We start from the raw sequence: 19,710 nt of genomic DNA on the forward strand, positions 1-19,710 counted from the left end.
CGGAAAAGTACTCACCGACGGTACCGTCGACGATGCTTTTTTCACAGTTACAGAGGATGGCTTCTTAAAAGGCACAGAAGGTGGTATAGAGGAAGATTTTCTGTGCCTCTCTGAACTGGTAGAATGACTTCTCCCCTCTTTCCTGGAAGCTTTTCTTAGGAGAGGAAGATGGGCTGCGGCCCTTCTAAGATCCTGAAGCAGTCTTTTTGTGGGCTTTTCTTGAGAGTTGGGAGGGAGATCTTGAGCCTGATCTCGCCCTCTTTGATGATCTCTTGGATGTTGAAGATTCATCACACTCAGAGTCAGAAACTGTCCTTTAAAGTCTTAGAGGAAAAGGTACAACAAATCTTACAGTCTTTAGCTGAATGGTCTGGGTAGAGGCAGTAAATGCAGTCCTGGTGAGGGTCTTCAGAATGTCTTGCAGTCTCTGAAAAGACCCTTCTTCTCCTTGTCAGACATAGTTGGAAAATAGTTGACAAATCAAGATAGATAAGTTTCTCTGAGAGAAAATGTTGAAAAGGTGTGAAGAAAGAGCAGAGCTCTGAGGAGACTCCCTAGCACGACATGCGGTAGAAAATCTGAGGTGCTGGAGCTTCTCTCAGGAGGATTCTAGAGGGTGCTGTCGCCTGATTGGTGGATGCTCAAGTTTGGTCCTTTTCACAAAATGACTCTGATAGACTGTTAAATTGAAGAGGCCTAGGGCCTTTTTTCTTTGTTATTATATCTTGACACTACTTGTGTAAATTATACCGGGGACTCCCATCTCGACGACAGGGAATGATTCAAGCATGTGAATCTATGAAAGTTCCAAGACTAACAGGTTTGTGTGAAATTCAAAGATTGTCTAAAATATGTTCTGAACATATTAAGACCACCCTCGTGTTAAGAAGAAAATGAATAGTTCCTTACTTGTAACTCCACTTTTCTCATGGGGTATTTCAATGATATTCATAAGTGTAGAATAGTTCCGCTGCCAGCGGGGACCCCAGAGCACCATTTCCAATATAACATCTTAAGTGTTGATGTTCGCCTTACTTCAGAAAGGCCTGCAAAGTCACCTAAGGCTAGTAGGATCTGGGGTACTAGAGGACCAGTTATTCTTAAAGACACAGTCTCCTTTTCTTCATTTATAATAGCAGTCCATGGGCTACACTGCCCTGCACTCTTTCATCCTAATTTTATATTACAAAAAGGTTTGTGAAGGATTTTGTTCCGCTAAATATCACCTTATTCAGGCATTTGAATCCATGTGCCTTAGCTAGCTGTCATTTTACAATCAACCAAGATGAAGAATTTCGGACACTGTAGCCTTTCCTTTAGGCTGCATATTGACACTCTTAAGTTACTTTGCAGGCCTTCCTGAAGTAAATCTAAAATCAACACTTAAGAAGTTATACTGGAAAAAGTGCTTTGGGTCCCCAAAGGCGGGGGGAATAATTCTCCGCTTATGACTATACATAGAAAACCCCTACAAGAGAGGTTGTGTTAGTGAATGTGGTCTTTCTAAATATTCCGAATACCGTGCAGCACTTTCCATTAAAACAGAGACATTTTTAGGTTGAGCGTGCAAGCGCTTTTATCTGTTGTACGTATTGTGGGCTTTTAACCACGCCCATGTCATGCCCATCACTTCCACTTGTTCGTGGGCTTGTCTTTCAAAAATCACTTGATGTCACTGGTAAATGCTTTATGTTTGTCCCGCCTTGAGGCGGTTTTCCTCACGCCTTGCATACTGCCCCTGTTACATGGATTATTGCACAATTGCCAATATACTTCAGCGTGGGCAAACTATTTCTTTTGTCTCTCCCCTTTGTGTTGCATGGCAGCCATAGCGCTCACAGAGCAAACATGACACAACAGCATGAACTCGATCGCCGCTATTGGAGCGCTAGACACATTGTTCACAGTTACCTAATCAGAGTCATTTCTAGAGGCTCTCCCCTTAAAACACTTGAAATTGGTGAATGCTTTACCTAAAACAGAAATCCTCAATGTGAAAGAAGCTCTCCTGGCACAGCGGGACAGCTGACACTATAATATTCACTGCACTCAGGAAATTCGTTCCATAATGCTTTGCAGTGCATTACTTTTGCAAAACATTTTTGTTCATAACTCAGCCTGTGGTAGCCTTGGACAATGGGACCACTACCAAAACGTTCACGACAATGTGCCCTTTCTGTCTACATCACTAGGTTAGTTGGAAGCCCTAAATAATAACCCCTGCCACCATTCAGTGTCTGTTTAAGCTCTCATACCTGGAATGTTTGTTTTACAGCTGGGAATAGATTGTGTTTTAAAAGCTGTGTTTGTAATAGCAATGTTATAGGCCTGCTACTCCTGATTTTATATATATATATATATATATATATATATATATATATATATATATATATATATATATATATATATATATCATGCAGTATGCCCTCTAGTGGCTAAATATATGGTTCCATTGCATTATTTATTACCATTTTCTGTTTAGGTGGTTGTAGGGGCTCACTGAAAGGCCATGTTTCTTGCAAATGCTATTTTCATTGTGGTGTCCTCTATGGGTGTTCTAAGCATTACAGTCATTTCAACATATTAAAATATTCGTGGCATTGCAATTTGTCCCATAATGCTTTGCAGGGCATTACTTTTACAAAACGTTTTTGCTCTTAACTCAGCCTGCAGTGGTCCTAGGACAATGGGACCACGTTCCAAACGCTCTTTCTGTCTACATCATCGCTGGGTCCCCACACTGGGTTAGTGGGGACACCAAAATAATAACCCTTCCCACCATTCTGTGTTTTTTAAGCTTTCCTGTGGCTACAACTTTTGTTTTACAGCTGGGAGAAGTTTTAATGACCTTACACTGCATTACTTTATCCTGATTTTTCATGGAACTATCCCGTCTAGGAGCTAACAATATGATTATATGACCATGGTTCTTATAAATGATATTTTTATTATGGTGCCATCTAGTTGATGTTTTGAACATTACAGTCTAATGCCAAAAGTCTATTTCTTATGAAGATTTATATTATAATTGTATATGTTTTAATAATCTCTCCTTAGCGATGATGAAATGGAAACTGTCGTCAACGGTGAGAAGGCACTCACCGACGTCGTCAACGATGATGAGGCTGTCATCGACGGTATAGTCTTTGCCACAGGAGCAGAGGAGGGCCTTTTGAAAGGTGCAGCAGACGCAGATGGAGGTACAAAAGATGATTTTTATGCCTTTCAGAGCTGCTGGCATGACCTCTTTCCCCTTTTGTGATGAATCTATGAGGCAAAGTGGAAGGGCTGCAGCCTTTGTAAGACCCTGAGGTGGTATTTTTTGTAGGTCTTTCTTGGTTGCTCTGATGAAGATCTTGAATGTGATCTAGCCCTTTTTGGTGACTTTTTGGACTATGTTGAGGAGTCATCACTGTCTGAATCAGAGACTGGATTACCTCTAGATTTAAGTTTTTGCAGCCATATCAATAATCTGCCCTCTCTATCCTTCAGGGTCTTAGAAGAAAAGGTACGACAAGCCGTGCAGTCCTTAGCCGAGTGGTCGTGGTAGAGGCAGTATATGCAATCCGGATGAGGGTCTTCGGAGTGTAATCACTTTTTCCCACAGGTATTGCAGGATCTGAATAAACCTTTCTTTTCCTTGTCAGACATGCCATAGGCCTTACCCACAATCAGTAAAAACAGGTTTAGCAGAAGAAAATCAGCTTAGAGCTAATCCAAAAAGTATGAAGAAAGAGCAGAGCTCTGAGGAGACTCCCTAGCACGACGTACAGTAGAAAATCTGAGGTACTGGAGCTTCTCTCAGGAGGGTTCTAGAGGGTGGTGTCTTCTGATTGGTGGATTCTGAATTTGGTTCTTTTTTCTTAAAATGACTCTGATAGAGTGTTAAATTAAGAGGCATAGGGGCCCTTAGTTTTAAATCTATGGTAACACTGCTTGGTTAAATGTACCGGGGGCTCCCATCTCGACGACGGGGAATGATTCAAGCATGTGAATGTATGAAAGTTCCAATACTGGAATGAAGCCCAGTTATGAATTTACAATGTCAATAGCTCTAACTCAAGCAAATGCAATACCTATTGCATTGCAAATGCTTGTTTTAGTATATGGTTTGGTCCCCCTATAGGGCTCTTGCTAGTTTATGCTATTCCTAATTACTTACCTGTGTGTATTTCCTATGTTTCTACTTCCAGAGGGAAGTATACCGATGGTAGTCTAGTTTGGTGTGCCTATAATAAAGTACCTTTATTTCTGCAACACTGTGTGGTTCCTTTCATGTGTGATTAGTCAGTGGGTGACTACTGTGGTGTTGCAAGTGCTTCACAGGCCTTCCAGATAAGTGTTGACTGCTCACCACACCGAGCCCTGGCTGTCTATGCTCTGTAACACTCACTAATAAGGTGTAACACCACAGGTGTTCACCACACACTGGACCAACTTCCGACATGCCCTCCATCCAAGCAGAAAGCCAACGCTGCACTTAGAGGCTCCCAGAGAGGGCTGTCAGATCAGTTTGAAATTCCTTTATAACACAGCACCAGTGAGTAACAACATTTGTTATCCACAGTTGCTACGTCATAGCAATGAATAAGCTAATTTACAAACTGAAGTTCATGCTACAGGCTCTGAGTGAGAGCCATATATAACAAAATACCTACCTCATAATCCTGCATGGAACTATGTTATCTCAGCTATTTGTTAATCATAAAAAGACCTCCATGTAAGTGCCCTAGCCCATCAAACATCACCCTATGGTGCAGAAGATTTGGAATATAAGTGCCAACATACGGGAAGGACACACAAACTCACATGGCACCTCAGTGAACTACACTGTTTCATGATACAAGCTAAATTCAAACTCCTCATACCGACATTCAAGGAACTGTACAACTCAGGTCCCACCTCCCTGAACAGTTGCATCTCATTCCACGAACCACCCGCAGACTTTGGGCCATATGTACGAACACATTTTCCCATAGACACAGAATGGGTAAAACCCTGTGCTACATCTAGGACTCCTACTTGCACACATTCCACGCATACACAGACCAGATCAGGAGGACGAGAGTTCTCTTACATCACACCTTAAGTGAGGCCCTCCCACCCCACATCAGAGCCTTCTCACTTCTTGGTATTCAGCACAAAGCCGAAGATCTAACTTTTCAATTAACCAACCTACCACATGCAGGCCTAGGCATGCACACCTGCTCAGCACCAGGATACTCTTGAAGGTGATGGTGCGCTTTATAAATACATACAACATAACAAGTATAACACCTACTATTCGTAATGATCAAGACTATGTCCCCATTTATTGCACAAACAACCAATTATGGCTGTTAACAAAACTGTACAGAGAGTCAAGGTAATTCCCATGCAGACAACGATGAAACTATGGCTTCCTTGGCGCTGCTCTAACTAGGTAATATAGATTTGTTAGCTAACTTGAAATTACCAATCACACAATACCCTGTTCTGCAAGCCTGAGGCTTACTACAATTCAAACATGGTAACAACTCTTGATGATTGCTATAAATTAAAATAAATAAAAAATAATGCATTTCTGGCCAAGGAAAGCAAAATAGGCCTACCTACAGTGAACTCCAACATGTTTCACAAAACGATTTTTGAAGTCCTAACTTTGGAGATGGGCTACTAATTCATCTGCAAGGGAAAAATGCAAATACATATTCTGCAAATGGCACGGCCACCTCGTACAGGTATTTGAAGCCGGACTTAATCAGCAAATGAAAATGGTGAAAAGACAAATGTCCAAAAAATTTGAGGATGGACAGTAGTAACTAACCTCATTCGTGTTCCATCGTAACCTCTCTTTGGGCAGCAGGGTACACTTTGGTAAACACTCCAGAAGCTTCTTAGGCAGGAAAACCTTAATGTGATGATTGTTCTCTATGAAATTAAACAAAATGAAAAATTTTACCAATCCGAAGAACAAGTTACTAACCCTCTGTTATGCTGTTTCTTGTGGATATTCTAACTTCAGAATCCCCACCTTTTGAATTTCCCCTGGCGTACAACTGAATAAGCAACTGCTCCCACACAGGAAGGCTATTAGAAGGTTTCATGTGTAAATCAAAGCAGCACAAAGCACTTACTATGCAGATAAAATTGAACAGAGCTCTAACTCTGCTAAAAAAATCTTTCTCTTATTAGGAGAATTTACCTCCCCCAGGCACAAACAGATGTCATAGAAGCCTCTCATAAACATAGTAATGACCTAGCTCTATTTTTTCCGAAACAAATTTTAGACATTTATTCAGCCTTCCCGACAGGTACCCACAGTCACCAAGCTGGAGGCGAGCAATGCCTCAATGGCTCAGCGAGGTTCACACAGATTCCTCCCCTCTCTCTGGAAACGGTCTCAACACTACTGATCACCCTTAAATCAGGGTCTCCCTTGGATCCGGTTCCCCCATCAATCTTAGGACAAGGGGCATCAATAATAGTCCCCGTTGTAACTGATTTGCTGAATCTGTCATTGTCAGCCAACACTATCCATCCTCAATGGAAAAACGCAATTGTGAAACCTTTGCTTAAGAAACCCAACCTAGATACATTCATACCCAACAACTACAAACCCATCTCTATGCTGCCAGGCCTCGTTAAGATACTTGAAAAACATGTGAATACTCATCTATCTTCCTGGAAGACAATAACATTCTTCATCCTTCCCGGATAGGCTTCAGACCATTACACAGTACGGAATCCACTCTAATTGGAGTTACAGAAGAAGTCAGGAAACGCTTGGATCAGGGCCTGGTATCGGCAATTTTGCTTCTTGACCTCAGTGCCACCTTTGATACTGTTGATCACAATATCTTACTCCAGAGAATGAGGGAAAGCGGAGTTATAGGGAAGGCTCTAAGTTGGTTTACTTTGTTTCTAGAAGCAAGATCATTTCAAGTACTGGATCGTTCCTTTTATTCCAGCTGTTTCAAGAGCAACTGAGGAGTGCCTCAGGGTTCTTCTCTCAGCCCTACACTATTTATTATCTACATGTCACCAATGGCAAATGTAGTGGAACCATACGGCCTCTCCTTAGTTTCATACGCAGATGACACCCAGCTGGTGGTATCTTTCTCTACCGATCAGAACTCAGTTGACTCATCGCTCACCCCATGTTAACAGGCAGTATCCAAATGAATGTCTGGCTGTAGACTCAAGCTGAATGGAGACAAGACAGAGGTTATGATCTTGGGTCATCAAGCTAAACCAAACCTAATCTCCACAGTTTTACATTCACTAGGAGATTTACCCTTGCCTGAGGAACACATCAAGAGTCTCAGAGTATGTTTTGATCCATGGTTGACCATAGATCATCAAGCGAAGAAACTGTCCTCTTCCTGTTTTGGCATATTTAGACTTCTCAGATTTTTTTTTTAAAACACTCCCACCCATTGCAAAGAGACTTATTATACAGGCATTAATTATCTCTCGCTTGGACTATGGGAACGCCTTGTTTCTCGGTGCGCCAAAATATATCAAAAAGAAATTGCAGGTGGTACAGAATACGACTGCCCGCCTCCTCTTCAAAATACCCAGGCATGAATTGACCAGATCAGCTCTTTCGACTGCATTGGTTCCCTTTGGAGCAACGGATAAAATTCAAAACCTTATGCTATATTCATAGAGCCCTTCATGACAAAGGCCCGCCACTTCTGTGAACTCTGGCCTCTTTTCATAAGCCTGTCAGACATCTTAGGTCATCATCGGCAGCCTTAGCTGATATTCACCCAATAAAAAAAGCCAAATGAGGAGGAAGATCCATGTTATATCTTGGAGTCAACCTGTGGAACTCTCTACCATTGACCCTACAAAAAACTAGCCACAAACTTTCCTTTCACAGCGGCTATTAAAAACACTGTTGTTCTAATCTCTGTCCCCAATGCTGTGTTTTTTAAGATTTCTGCACAGCGCTTGGAGGCCTTTCGTGGAGAGGCCTCTCTTCTGGAGTAGATGGGTTTTGAAAGAAAATTGGCAAGAAAATCGACTGGTTGACATGAAAGTCAGAGATAACCTTGGGCAGGAATTTAGGATGTGTTCGCATCACTACCTTGGAGGAGTGGAATACAGTGTAAGGCTCGTGAGCACAGAGAGCCTGAATCTCGCTAACCCTTCGTGTTGATGTAATTGCCACAAGGAAAGCAGTTTTTCAAGTTAGGTGCTGGAGAGATGCTTTGTGTATGGGCTCAAATGGGATATGCATGAGGCGCAAAAGGACCACATTAACCTCCCATGGAGGAGAAGGGCGCCTAACTGGAGGAAAGAACTTCCTTAACCCTTCTCGGAAATCTCTGATGACTGGTATCCTAAAGAAATAGGCTTGCGAAGGACCTTCTCTATATAAAGTCAGAGCTGCCAGATGGACCGTAATAGAAGAGAGTTGCAGACCAGATTTAGCCAGGTGTAACAAGTATGGAAGAATGACATCTTCTTGGCAAGATGTAGGGTCTATCATTTTGGAGGAACACCATTTGCAGAATCTCTTCCATCTGAAGGAATACGCCGCACGGGTGGATGGCCGTTTCGCCTCTTTTAGGATTTCTATACAATCCTGTGGAAGACTTGGGTGTCCATACTGTACTAACTTAGGAGTCATGCTGTCAAACTCAAGGAGTAGAGATTGGGGTGTCTCATCTGGCTTCCGAATTTCGTTAGGAGGTCTGGCCTGCATGGCAGCCTGAGATGTGGTCAGAACGACCGGTTAAGGAGGTCCTGGAACCACCATTGCCTCTGCCACTCTGGTGCAAAGAGGATCATTCTGGCTGAAGTCGTTGAGAGTTTGAGGAGGACTGCTTGGATCAGTGTAATTGGTGGAAAGGTGTACAGAAATTTGTTGGACCAGTCTATCCATAGAGCATTCCCCAACGATTCTGGATGCGGTGGCGAAGTTGCGACATTTTCTGTTATCCTCTGTGGCGAAGAGGTCAATAGAAGGACCAAACGGAAAATATCTTGAAAGACATCTTTGTTGGGCACCCACTCGTGGTTCTCTTCGAGAACTCTCCTGAGGGCATCCGCTTGTACATTCTGAGCGCCTGGAAGGTGAGTTGATACTATTTTCAACCTCCTGGCCAGTGCCATATTGTCTGGGCCTCTTGAGACAAGACTCTGGATCTGGTTCCCCCTTGCTTATTCAGGTAATATATGGTGGTTTTATTGTCTGTCTGGACAAGCAGGGTGTCAGTGGTGAAGGACGGGAGAAATGCCTTGAGAGCTAGGTGCACCGCACGGACCTCGAGGAGAATGATGTGGTATGATGCCTCCTTTGGAGACCAGAGGCCTTGTGTTTGTAGGTGACACATATGTGCCCCCATCCGAGGAAAGAGGCATCTGTCACAATAGTCTGTGATGGAGGCTGTGGACGGAAAGGCTTCCCTTGTAGGAGATTGGTTGGAGAACACCACCAAGTGAGAGATCTGATTGCATGAGTGGACAGAAAGATTCGGTCTTCGCAAATCCAGATAGTCGATTCCATTGGTCCTCCGGGCACTCCTGAAGAGGTCGCATGTGGAGGCGAGCGTTGGGTGTCAGTAAGATGCAGGAAGCCAAGGAGCCTAGAAGTGAGGAGACTGTGCGCACTGTTGGGTGATGCATAGTTTGGAGCGCACAACACTTCTGGAGAATGGATAAGCGTTGATCTTCCGGAGAACATACTTTTGCCTGTAGTGTGTCTATGGTAGCTCCTAAGTAGTGCACTTTCTGGACAGGATAATGTTGTGGATTTGAGATAGTTGACATGAAGCCGCTGCTGAGTTCTTGCAGGCAGCCACTGAGGGTTTTTAACCCTCTGAGTAGAATAGCGACGTTGGAAAGGTCATAAGGGCCTTCATTTCTCTTTGTTTTTTTCAAGGCCCACTGCCTTCAATGGTCCACCTCAACCTTCATCCTTACCATCTCATCCTCAGTGTGACAGCCGAACGGAGTGGAGCCTGAAAATGGCAGGTTCTGAATGCGTTGCTGAGTGTCCGGTTTGAGTGATGTTAGACATAGCCATGAATGCCTCCCTAGCGTTACCCTGTGGCAGTATGTATGTGTAGAGAGCAAGGAAGAGTCCGCCGCTGCACTAATGATCTGGTTAAAGACCATGGCACCTTCTTGGACGATCTCCAAAAAATCCTCCTTCTGATCTCTCGGGCGGTGATCGGCAAACTGGAGTAGGGAGTCCCACAGGGCCCTATCATATCTGCCCAAGAGGGCTGTTGCGCTTGCCGCCTTCAGGGGTTGCAGCCCAACTACAGACTTTGCAGCCTGTTGAATCCACTTTCTTACTCTCTTTGACAGAAGGAGAGGTAGAAGATGGAGAAGTAGTGTGAGATTTGTGTGCAGCCAGTATTACCACCGAATCAGGTGGAGGATCGGAGCATAGAAACAAAGGATCTGGTTCCGGAGGACAATACTTTTTATGTAGTCTATAGGGAGCAGAATTAGTTGTAGCCGGCGTAAGGAAGACTTCCATAGCAGATTCCAGAAGACCAGGCACTAGTGCTAGCAAATGTCTGGCGGCTATGCCCTGCTGGAGAGTCTCAAATATAATCGAAGTAGATGGAGTTGGAACAGCCATCGGAATGTTGAGTTTTGTCACACCTCATACTAGAATTTTATCAAAGGTATTGATATCATCAACCGGTGAGGAACGAGGTTGAGGTGAAGCTGTTAGAGTAGGTGAACAGCCCCTGGTTTAGGACGAGGAATCTCTATCACGGTAGGCATGTGATCTTGATCTTTGCCTAGATCTGTTGTGGGAATGTCTTGACCCTGAACGGCCAGATGGCAGATGGACATGAGCAGAATGGTTGTGCGATCTTGAGTGCGGTCTGGGAGCCTGGGCGCTTGAGGCACCGGAGGTGGTACGGGTGCTGGGAGAACCGGAGCAGCCGGCCACAGTGGAGTCAGACTTGGAGGTGAAGGTTGAGGAGGAGGGGTAGCAGCTGGAGGAGGAGAGGTGTGAAGGGAAGGCAACAAAGGAAGAAGCACTGGAAAGGGGAATGGTGCAAATCCGATGAAGACTAGATCCTTCTCGACGTCGAGGGACTGTTCAACGTCGATCTTCCTCTCTGACTTGTTGGTGTCGACATTGAGCAGGACCTCAACTTCGAACTGCGACATCTACATTTCCTTCACCTAGACGTCGATATGTTCCGACATCGCGTGCCGTGGAGTCCTCAACGTCGTGTGGTGTCTTGTCGTCGAGTGGCAACGTTTGTGTGACATCGAGCCAGACTTCAACGGCGAACATGTCAGCGTCATACCTCCTTTCAACCTCCTCGACGTCGACCGGGACGAAAGCATTTTCTTGCAGACAAACGCTTCTCAGACCTTCCACGTCCACTGAAGGCTGAAGGAAGAGCTCTGGTGGAAGACTGACCTTCCCCTCGCTCAGAGGTCCCACTCGCTTCTGGGTGTCATCTCTCTGCACTCCGTTGAAGGTGAATCTTCTCCCTGTCAAGCAGGGTACGTCTGGAAAATGACTTGCAGATGTTAAAGGAGGCAGGAATGTATGAAAATGGCAGGCAGATGATACAGCTATCATGAGAGTCTGTATTGGCCTGTTTTCTGCCACATCGTGGGCATTTGTCAAATAGAGAAGGCATTTTTACTGGAAAAAATGCCTTAATTTCAGTCAGAAAAAGTCACAAATCAAGAAAGAAAGTCAAAAGACGTAGAGTGAAACCGTTTTTACTGAGATTTTCAGTGAATTTTTAAAGAAAAAAACTAAAAAGGTCGAGCTCAATGCTCCAGGGTCCTGTCAGCAGGAGCCAGAAAAAAGAAAAGAGGTTACTGCCTCTCTCTAGGCATACTGGAGAACTGGCTGCTCTTAAAGTCACAGTCTCCTTTTTCTTCATTGATAATGGCAGCCTATGTGCAACACTGCCCTGGACTCCTTCATCATTGTTTTACAATATAAAAAGGTTTGTGAAGGATTTTTTCAGCAACATTTTCAACTAATTCATGCATTTGAATGCATATGCCTTAACTTTGTCCTTTTTAAAGAAAACTGGAAGAAGAATTTTGGACACTGTAGCCTTTCCTCTAGGCTGCATATGGACATTCTTAAGTGACTTTGCAGGCCTTCCTGAAGTAAAACGAACGCGAACACTTAAAGATGTTATATTGGAAAAAGTGCTCTGGGGTCCCCGCAGGCGGGCGGAACTATTCAACGCTTATGACTATACGTGGAAATTCCCTATGAGAGAAGCAACTTGTTACTCGAATGGATAGCAGACATCTCCTCAGAATAGACAATTGACTAGTACCTAGCACTCAAAGACATTAATGTCTTGCGAAGGCAAGAATAGACGCCCATGTGAAATCCCTGCAGATGCCGAGCACCAGAAAACCTCTTGCTCTCGCCATAGTGGAAGTCCTGGCCCTGGTGAAATGAGCCAAATTGCCCACCTGGCCAGCAAAAAACATTTTTATGGACAATCCATTTGGACAAGGTTTATTTCTGAATTACACCAGAGAATCAAAAAAACTTGTCACTGACCTCATACTCCTTAGAACGGATCTATGTAAAAACAAAGAGCCCTCTTTACATTCAACTGATGAAAGATCTTGTGCTCCTATGAGAGTTGTGGTGGAAACAAAAAAGAAGGGTTGTGGAGGAAACAACCATACATTGCCCTTCTTGTTGCAGTATTACATGGCCTCTGAGTGGTCCTTTAGGACCTGGACTAGTAACCCCTTCCTGATGGATGGTAGAAACGCCTTCCGGGTCAACAGAATAGCATGCAGTTCCTGAAGATTGAAAAGATGCCTCTGCTGCTCCAGAAACAAAAGGTCTCTGATTTCTACCAGGTTCAGGTAATAGGCCCACCTCAGAAATGATGCATCCATCACTACTGTGAACTTTAAGTGTGGAATGGAGAACTTCCTACTACAGGTCTGGTAGGCCTCCATCAGCCACCAACGAAGTTCCTGGACTGCCTCATCAGAGGTGCGGATGTTATCTGAAAGGAAACTCCAGCATTGAGCCCACTGCAGAGCTTACATGTGCCAATGAGTACTGGAGACAACGGGACGCATAAGGCCAGAAGGCCAAGAAGCTTTAGAATCATCCATGATGGGACACAGGAGTGAGCCCAAACAGTGGGATCTTAACATACCAGGCCCTGAAAGCCTCCATACCCAGAATGGCCCCTATGAAGTGAATTTGGTTTGCCAGGTGCACATGGGATTTGATTCACTAACCTAGAATTTAGAGTACAGCAAGAAAACTGCTGTCTGCAGGTGGACCTCAAATGACTGCAGCAAGCTCACTTTCCACAGGCAGCGATCAAGGTACGAGAATATGAGTATCCCTACCCTGACAGATGGGCCTCAACCACTGCCCTCACCTGCTCAGCTGAGACTGAAGGGAAGGACAGTAAACAAAGTGTTTCAACCCTGCCACAAACTGAAGGAAGGATCTGTAAGACAAGCATATGAAGGTAAGCCTAAGGACGTCATTCACTGTTCCAGATCCATGGTAGAAGGGACCTGAGCGTAAGGGAACATCTTGACCTTTTCCTTAAAAAAAAAGTGCTCAAGAACTAAAGTTATAATATCGGCCTGAGTTGTCCGGCCTTTTTGGGAACAAGAAGTATCAGTAGTAACTTTCCTTTCCTTTCTCTGCTTCTGGAACCCTCACTTCTTAGCCTTGGGCCAACACTGACCGAACTTCCTGGACAAGAGAGTAGGCATTGTCTTCCAAACTCTGAGGAAAAACAGAAAGGAGCGGGAGTGGACACAAAAGGGAGTATGTAACCAAGATGAACAATCTTCAACACCCACTAGTTGACAGTAATTACTTGCCAGCAAGGTAGATAAAACTATGTTTTTCCTCTACTGGCTGCCCAGGATCACGGTAAAATAGTGGAATGGGGAGTGGGGGAGACAGGCGAATCAGAACAGAATAGTTGCAGTCAGGGAAGGCAATAAGGAGTGCTTGCTGTCCATGCTGGTGGCCGCAGACACTAAAACCACCAAGTCCTCTGTAGCCACAAAGGAGCTGTCATGGGGTCATCTTTGGCGATAGGCAAGACCACAAGATTATCCTCTGAACTTTGAGAACTGTTGGTGGAATTGAGAGGTTGGAGACAGCCAACCCAAGGAGTGAGCCACAGCACAGCTATGTCTTTGAAGTGCTCCAACACAGAACCACCTTTGCTAAAAAGCCTGGCTCAGTCAAATGGCATTTCCATATGGGTTACCTGCGTTTCCCCGGAACATAAAGTAGCAGTCATCCATGCATAAGCCCACTTTGTCTTCTATGACCAGACTAGCTTTCAATATATACTTACCCGATTCTGCCCATCATGAATCATTTGTGTGAATGCATTCCCAAATTTCTCTGGAACATTGGGAAAAAAAATCCCACTCGCCATATCCCAGCGGGCATAGTGCTCTGGCAGACAGACCACGCTCAAGGACCTCAGTGGCAAACTGACAGATAAGAAAAGGAAAATGTTTCTCAGCAAGCATCTGTTCGTGGCATGTAGTGCTGTAGATTCACATGCCCTGCATACTCCAACCATATAGTCGGTCTGGAGTGGTGCAAGTTGTTTTTCTTCAAAGAAGAGTTCTGAATCACGGAATCAAGTGACGATTTCTCTCAGTGATATAGTGCATGGGCATAAACTACTTTGTTAGATTGTCTTCCCGCAGGCGGGTGAGAAAGGAGTGTAAGAAAGAGATATCCATGCAAAATGTAAAGACCAATGTACAAATATTTAAAAATATAATTTAATTGCAACAGCTACAGGGGTCCGGGGAGGAGAGAGGGTGCATGCGAATCTACAGAACTACATGCTATGAACAGATGCTTACTGGGTAATTAACATTTTCCATTCAATGGCATATGTGGCTATAGATGAAAATGAGTTAATTACCTGTAACTGTGGCTGTAGGTGAAAATGAGTTACTTACCCGTAACTGCAGTTATCCAGTATAGGTATCTTTCATAGATTCACATGCTTGAATCATTCCACTTCATTTAAGTGGGGGTTCCACAGTACCATAACGTAGCAGTATGCTTCATTACCATAGGCCTCAATGGCTACGAGTAGTCTCTTTATTATTAACATATCTATGTATTTAAAAAAAAAATGACCAAACTCGGACTACAACCAATCAGGCTACAGCCCCCTCCAGAACACTCCCAAGAGAGACTGTTTCCCTCAGATTTTCAAGCAAAAGTGTAATTATTTTAATATGAGCTGTAAGGGGAGCCTCTTGGTGGAGGAGGGTAGATCGCATGTGAATCTTTGTAAGATACCAATGCTGGATAGCTGTTTTTTCAGGTAAGTAACTCATTTTCTTATCCAATATTGGATCTTTCCTAGATTCACATGCTTGAATCAGAATAGCAAGCAGTTATTATAAGTAGGCTTTGAAGCAATATAATTATCTTTTATGGATGGTGGGTAATAAACAATGCAACATAGCTACATCGTCTAATCTAATCGTAACATGGTAGAAAAAGAATGACAGGCATACAAATAAAAGCGTATGACAAGTAAACCAGTTCACTAGTAATATACAAAATATCCTAAACCGAGACTCACCTTACTGGAAAAAATGCCGTACCACTGCCTGTCTTACAGCTGCATCTTTGCAGTGCGCCAAATGCAGGCAGTAGTGCTGCTTAAATGTGTGGGTACTCTTCCACGATGCAGCACGGTAAATCTTTTAAAATGGCACACCTGCAGCCAGAGCAGCTGAAGTGGACACTGCCCTTGTTGAGTGTGCTCTGGTTTTAACTGTAAGCCGTTTACCCGCCTTTGAATGACAAAACTGGATAGCAGTGGAAATTTATCTTGCAATCGTGGCCTCAGTAACTGCCAGTCCTTGATGTGCTTGTCTATATGACACATAAAGTTGATCAGATGTGCGTATGGGCTTAGTATGATGCAAACAGAATTTAAGGCACCTCTTTACATCCAGAGTTTGAAGTGATTGTCCCAGTGGGGTGTCAGGGTTCGCGGAAAAAGTGAAAAAATTATGGGTTAATTCAGATGGAATGGAGTTGGTACTTTGGGAATTAATCGAGGATTCGTTCTTACGAGAACGTAGTCCTCTGTGAATTGCATGAATGCTTCCTGTGTAGTGAAAGCTGTTTTTTCGCTGACCCTTCTAGCAGAGGTGAGCACCAGTAACAATGCTACTTTGCAAATAAGACATTTTAAATTTGTTTTATGAATAGGTTCAATAGGTTAGTTGTGAGAGATCTATATTGAGACGCCATTCCAGGGGACGGAGCTCTAACTGGAGAGAAAGCTCTGAATAATCCTTCCATAAATAGTTTAATGATTATTTAGGAGCAAAGAGAAGGAGAATGAGATGACCGTCTATATCTTGATATTGCTGCAAGGTGGACCTTGACCGAAGCATGCACCAATCCAGATTTAGCTAGTGATAGGAGATACGTCAGAATCTGTTCAGGTGATGCTTTTAAGGGGTGCTGGATAGATGGCTGACACCACACACAGAATCTTTTCCATTTTAATCTGTATGTTTTTGTGGTGGTTTCAGCTCTTGCCTTGGACAGGATATCTCTACAGTCCTGGGGAATGTTTAGGTCTTTAAAATCATTGAATTCAGGTGCCATGCACACAAATGGAGAGATGGTGGGTCTAGATGCAGAATTTGGCCCTTGTTCCTGGTTAATAATGTTGGTAGTGGTGGGAGGTGAATTTGTTTGCGTTCCGACATCAGGAGGAGCTCTGTAAACCAGTGTTGCTTGGGCCACCTGAGAGCAACAGGATCAGGGGACAATGCTACCTCCTCACTTTCCTGAGGACTTTCGGTATGAGAGGGAAGAGGGGAAAAGCATAAATCCCTGACAATCTTATCAAAAGGGCATTCCCCCATGACCCTGGGAGTGGGTACTGACTGGCAAAGAAATGGCATTTGGTGTTCTTGGCTTTCTCAAAAAGTTCCAATGCCCGTGTGCTCCAGTGTAAGAACATCCTTTTTAGTAGTGTCTGATTCAGCTTCCACTCATGATAACAGTCTATTGTCCTGCTGAGTGTATCCGCCAGAGTGTTGCTCTATCCATCAGGTTGCGAACCCTCCCCCCCATGACCTCTGGTGGAGAATCTGATGGATGTGGAGATGGAGGTGGTGGTGTGTGAAAGAGATATTCATCCCACTCATTTTGTGGAGGAAGATTCTCTTGAATTTCTCCTTCTCTTTCATAGTCAGACTGGGGTTTTTAACAGTCTTATGCTGGGCAGGAGGGGCCACAATACTCGCAAGTTGCACCGGCTTTCGATGTCCGCTTGAACGTCAGAAGAGTGCTGAATGGAGAAGGCCTCTTCTTCTTGCATGGGCTCTTATGAAGCGTGCTCCTCCTCAAAGATATACAGGGTGTTGGCCAGAGTTTTGTAGGCCATTTCCAACTGATGTGCTGTTCAGTCCTGAAGTGTCTTCTTCAATCGGAAAGATCTGCAGGCGTAACAAGTGGCATCTTGATGATGGGGGTACAGGCAGATATTACACACCAGATGTTGGACGGTGTGTTGAATCTTTGCCTGCCACCGAGGCCAGAAGAGGGATGAAGTCTGTTCCATCAGGTTGGCATGTCCGCCGGTGCTGTGTGAAAGATAGGCCCAAGTTGGGTGGGACGACTTGAAGGGCATGCAGTCGGTGCCCGAACCGACAAATCAAGGCAAGCACTAAGGTGGAAAAACTCCCATCGAAAGAGGGTAAGATAAAAGAAAGAATTTGAACTGTCATGCGTCGAAGACAGAGCGGAGACACACAAGTCCAAACTCAATGGCGGAGAAGAACAATCTAACAAAGAAGTTGATGTTCATGCGCAATATCACCAAGAGGAGGAGTCACTCGATCCATTGACTCTGAACACTTCTTCGAAGAAAAACAACGTGCACCACTCAGGACCCAACACTAGATAGCATGAGTTAGAGAGCATGTATCTACAGCCACACATGCAATTGAACATCCTGTTCCTAAACACAATGTGTTCTGATTCTTCATCCAGAGGGACAGTGGGAAGTGCATTAGTGTTGACCTGGTTGGTGGAAGCCTAAACCATGAACTTCTCAGAATTCTAGTGATGGGTCGGAAAGGCAAGGTCTCCAGGGGCAGGTCCATGATGCCTAGATATAGGGAAACTATCGGGCAGAGCTGAGCAAAATTTAAATCAGGTCGCTGTCAATGCTTTTGTTGGAGCCTCATTAATGGGCAGCAATGGCTCTGAAGCTGCAAGCTTAGGCTACAAGATATCAACAGATATACTGTGGTGTCTACTGGCGGCAACTGAATCCACTTCAACAGCTTGAAGAATGACTAGCACAAAAGGGCCACTCTCTTCTTTCGCGGGCGTCATCTTCATGAGTAACATTTTTGAGGCCCTAGACAGCACCTGAATCTAATCCAACGAAAGTCTCTAATATTTAGCAGTACTGGCGTTGAAACAAATGTGCTCTTGTCAGAGGCCTCTGGTTATTTCATGAGTCACTGCCACAGTTAAGGCCAAGGTTGGCTCCAGATCAGAAGGAGGTGTCGGAACTGGCTGGAAGGAAGGGAGGAAAATATTGTTTGGACTTCTTATGCTTATGTTGACTTAAGTTTAGACTGGGTGTTTCATTTATACAAAGATGGCTACTTGGAGCTTGGCACAAGTGGTCCCAGGACCTTCAGTATGACCCATCTGGCTTCATGTGCTCTACAACATACAACTTTGCCTTGTACACACTGATGCCATTCATGTTCATCAGGGTGCATTGTTGCAGGACTTTGAGTTAAGTTTGGACTCCGGACACCACAGGTAGGTATTGTGCAGGTTCATATCAGCATCTGCATCCTACAACTGCAGCACAGTTTGAAGCCTGTGGTGTTTGCTGGAGGTATTTTCCATCAGCACGTTGTCTGAAAACATGTTCTGGAGTAGTTTACACACTGACAAAAAGATAGCACAACTCAAAATCTGGGCCAATGGGTGCAGGAAGAAAGGAAGTATCACCAGCATTTGGGAGGGGTGGAGCCTACATGCAGCTGCATGCTGTCACTTCCGTAGGTGGTGCAAGACTGCCACTGAATAACCTATCGACACGTAGAACCAATTGCTGAAAACAAAATCCAAACCTAGCCTGGAAATGGGGGAGTTCAAAGTGTGAAATATACAGTTCAAAGGGTCCATTACCAGCTACTTTTTAAACCTCTGGTCCTAGTTTTCCTAGAGTATGTTCCCTTCAATTATATATAGATAATCAGTAATAAAGCACACAAGTCCAATACCTTGTTCACCTTTTATGCCCAGTTTGAAGAGGATCAGTTGGTGAGAGACTGCACAAAAAGTTCAGCAGGCCACAGACACTTCAATGCTGATGGTATCCAATCACTAAGACTCCAGCACAAGTAGGGAATGTAGCAGTTATGGGGGCATTCAGTTTCAGCACCACAGATCCATATTTTTATCAAAAGAACACAAGGTTAAAATTGCTCACAATATCAGAAGTATTTTGTTTTTCAAAAGGCATAAAATAAAATAAGCTACTGGGAAGTTTTGGAAGATGCCTTTGGAAAAAGTTTGCAGATGTTGAGGACAATAGTTTGAGTTTTGGATAGGGTGTTTTTTTAACAATAGAGAAAGGGAAACAGGTCTCATTTTTGTGCACCTGGAGGCTTTCAGTGGTGCTAGAATGCCCGTGAGTTTACAAGATTGCACGTACCTTCATGTAG

At 44.1% G+C, this 19,710-nt stretch overlaps 1 protein-coding gene across 9 annotated transcripts in view; it reads right to left on the minus strand.

Annotated features, from left to right (window-relative positions):
• The window catches only part of LOC138266928 (calmodulin-binding transcription activator 2-like), an 863,356-nt gene that overhangs the window by 745,722 nt on the left and 97,924 nt on the right, over positions 1-19,710 (minus strand). For all 9 annotated transcript variants that reach the window (XM_069215705.1, XM_069215704.1, XM_069215702.1 and 6 more), the window contains exon 3: positions 5,807-5,910. In XM_069215705.1, coding sequence (XP_069071806.1) covers positions 5,807-5,910 — 104 coding nt within the window. The remainder of the gene's footprint in view (positions 1-5,806; positions 5,911-19,710) is intronic.

The sequence above is a fragment of the Pleurodeles waltl genome, chromosome 12 (genome assembly GCF_031143425.1).
Source record: "Pleurodeles waltl isolate 20211129_DDA chromosome 12, aPleWal1.hap1.20221129, whole genome shotgun sequence".
Lineage (NCBI taxonomy): Eukaryota > Metazoa > Chordata > Amphibia > Caudata > Salamandridae > Pleurodeles > Pleurodeles waltl.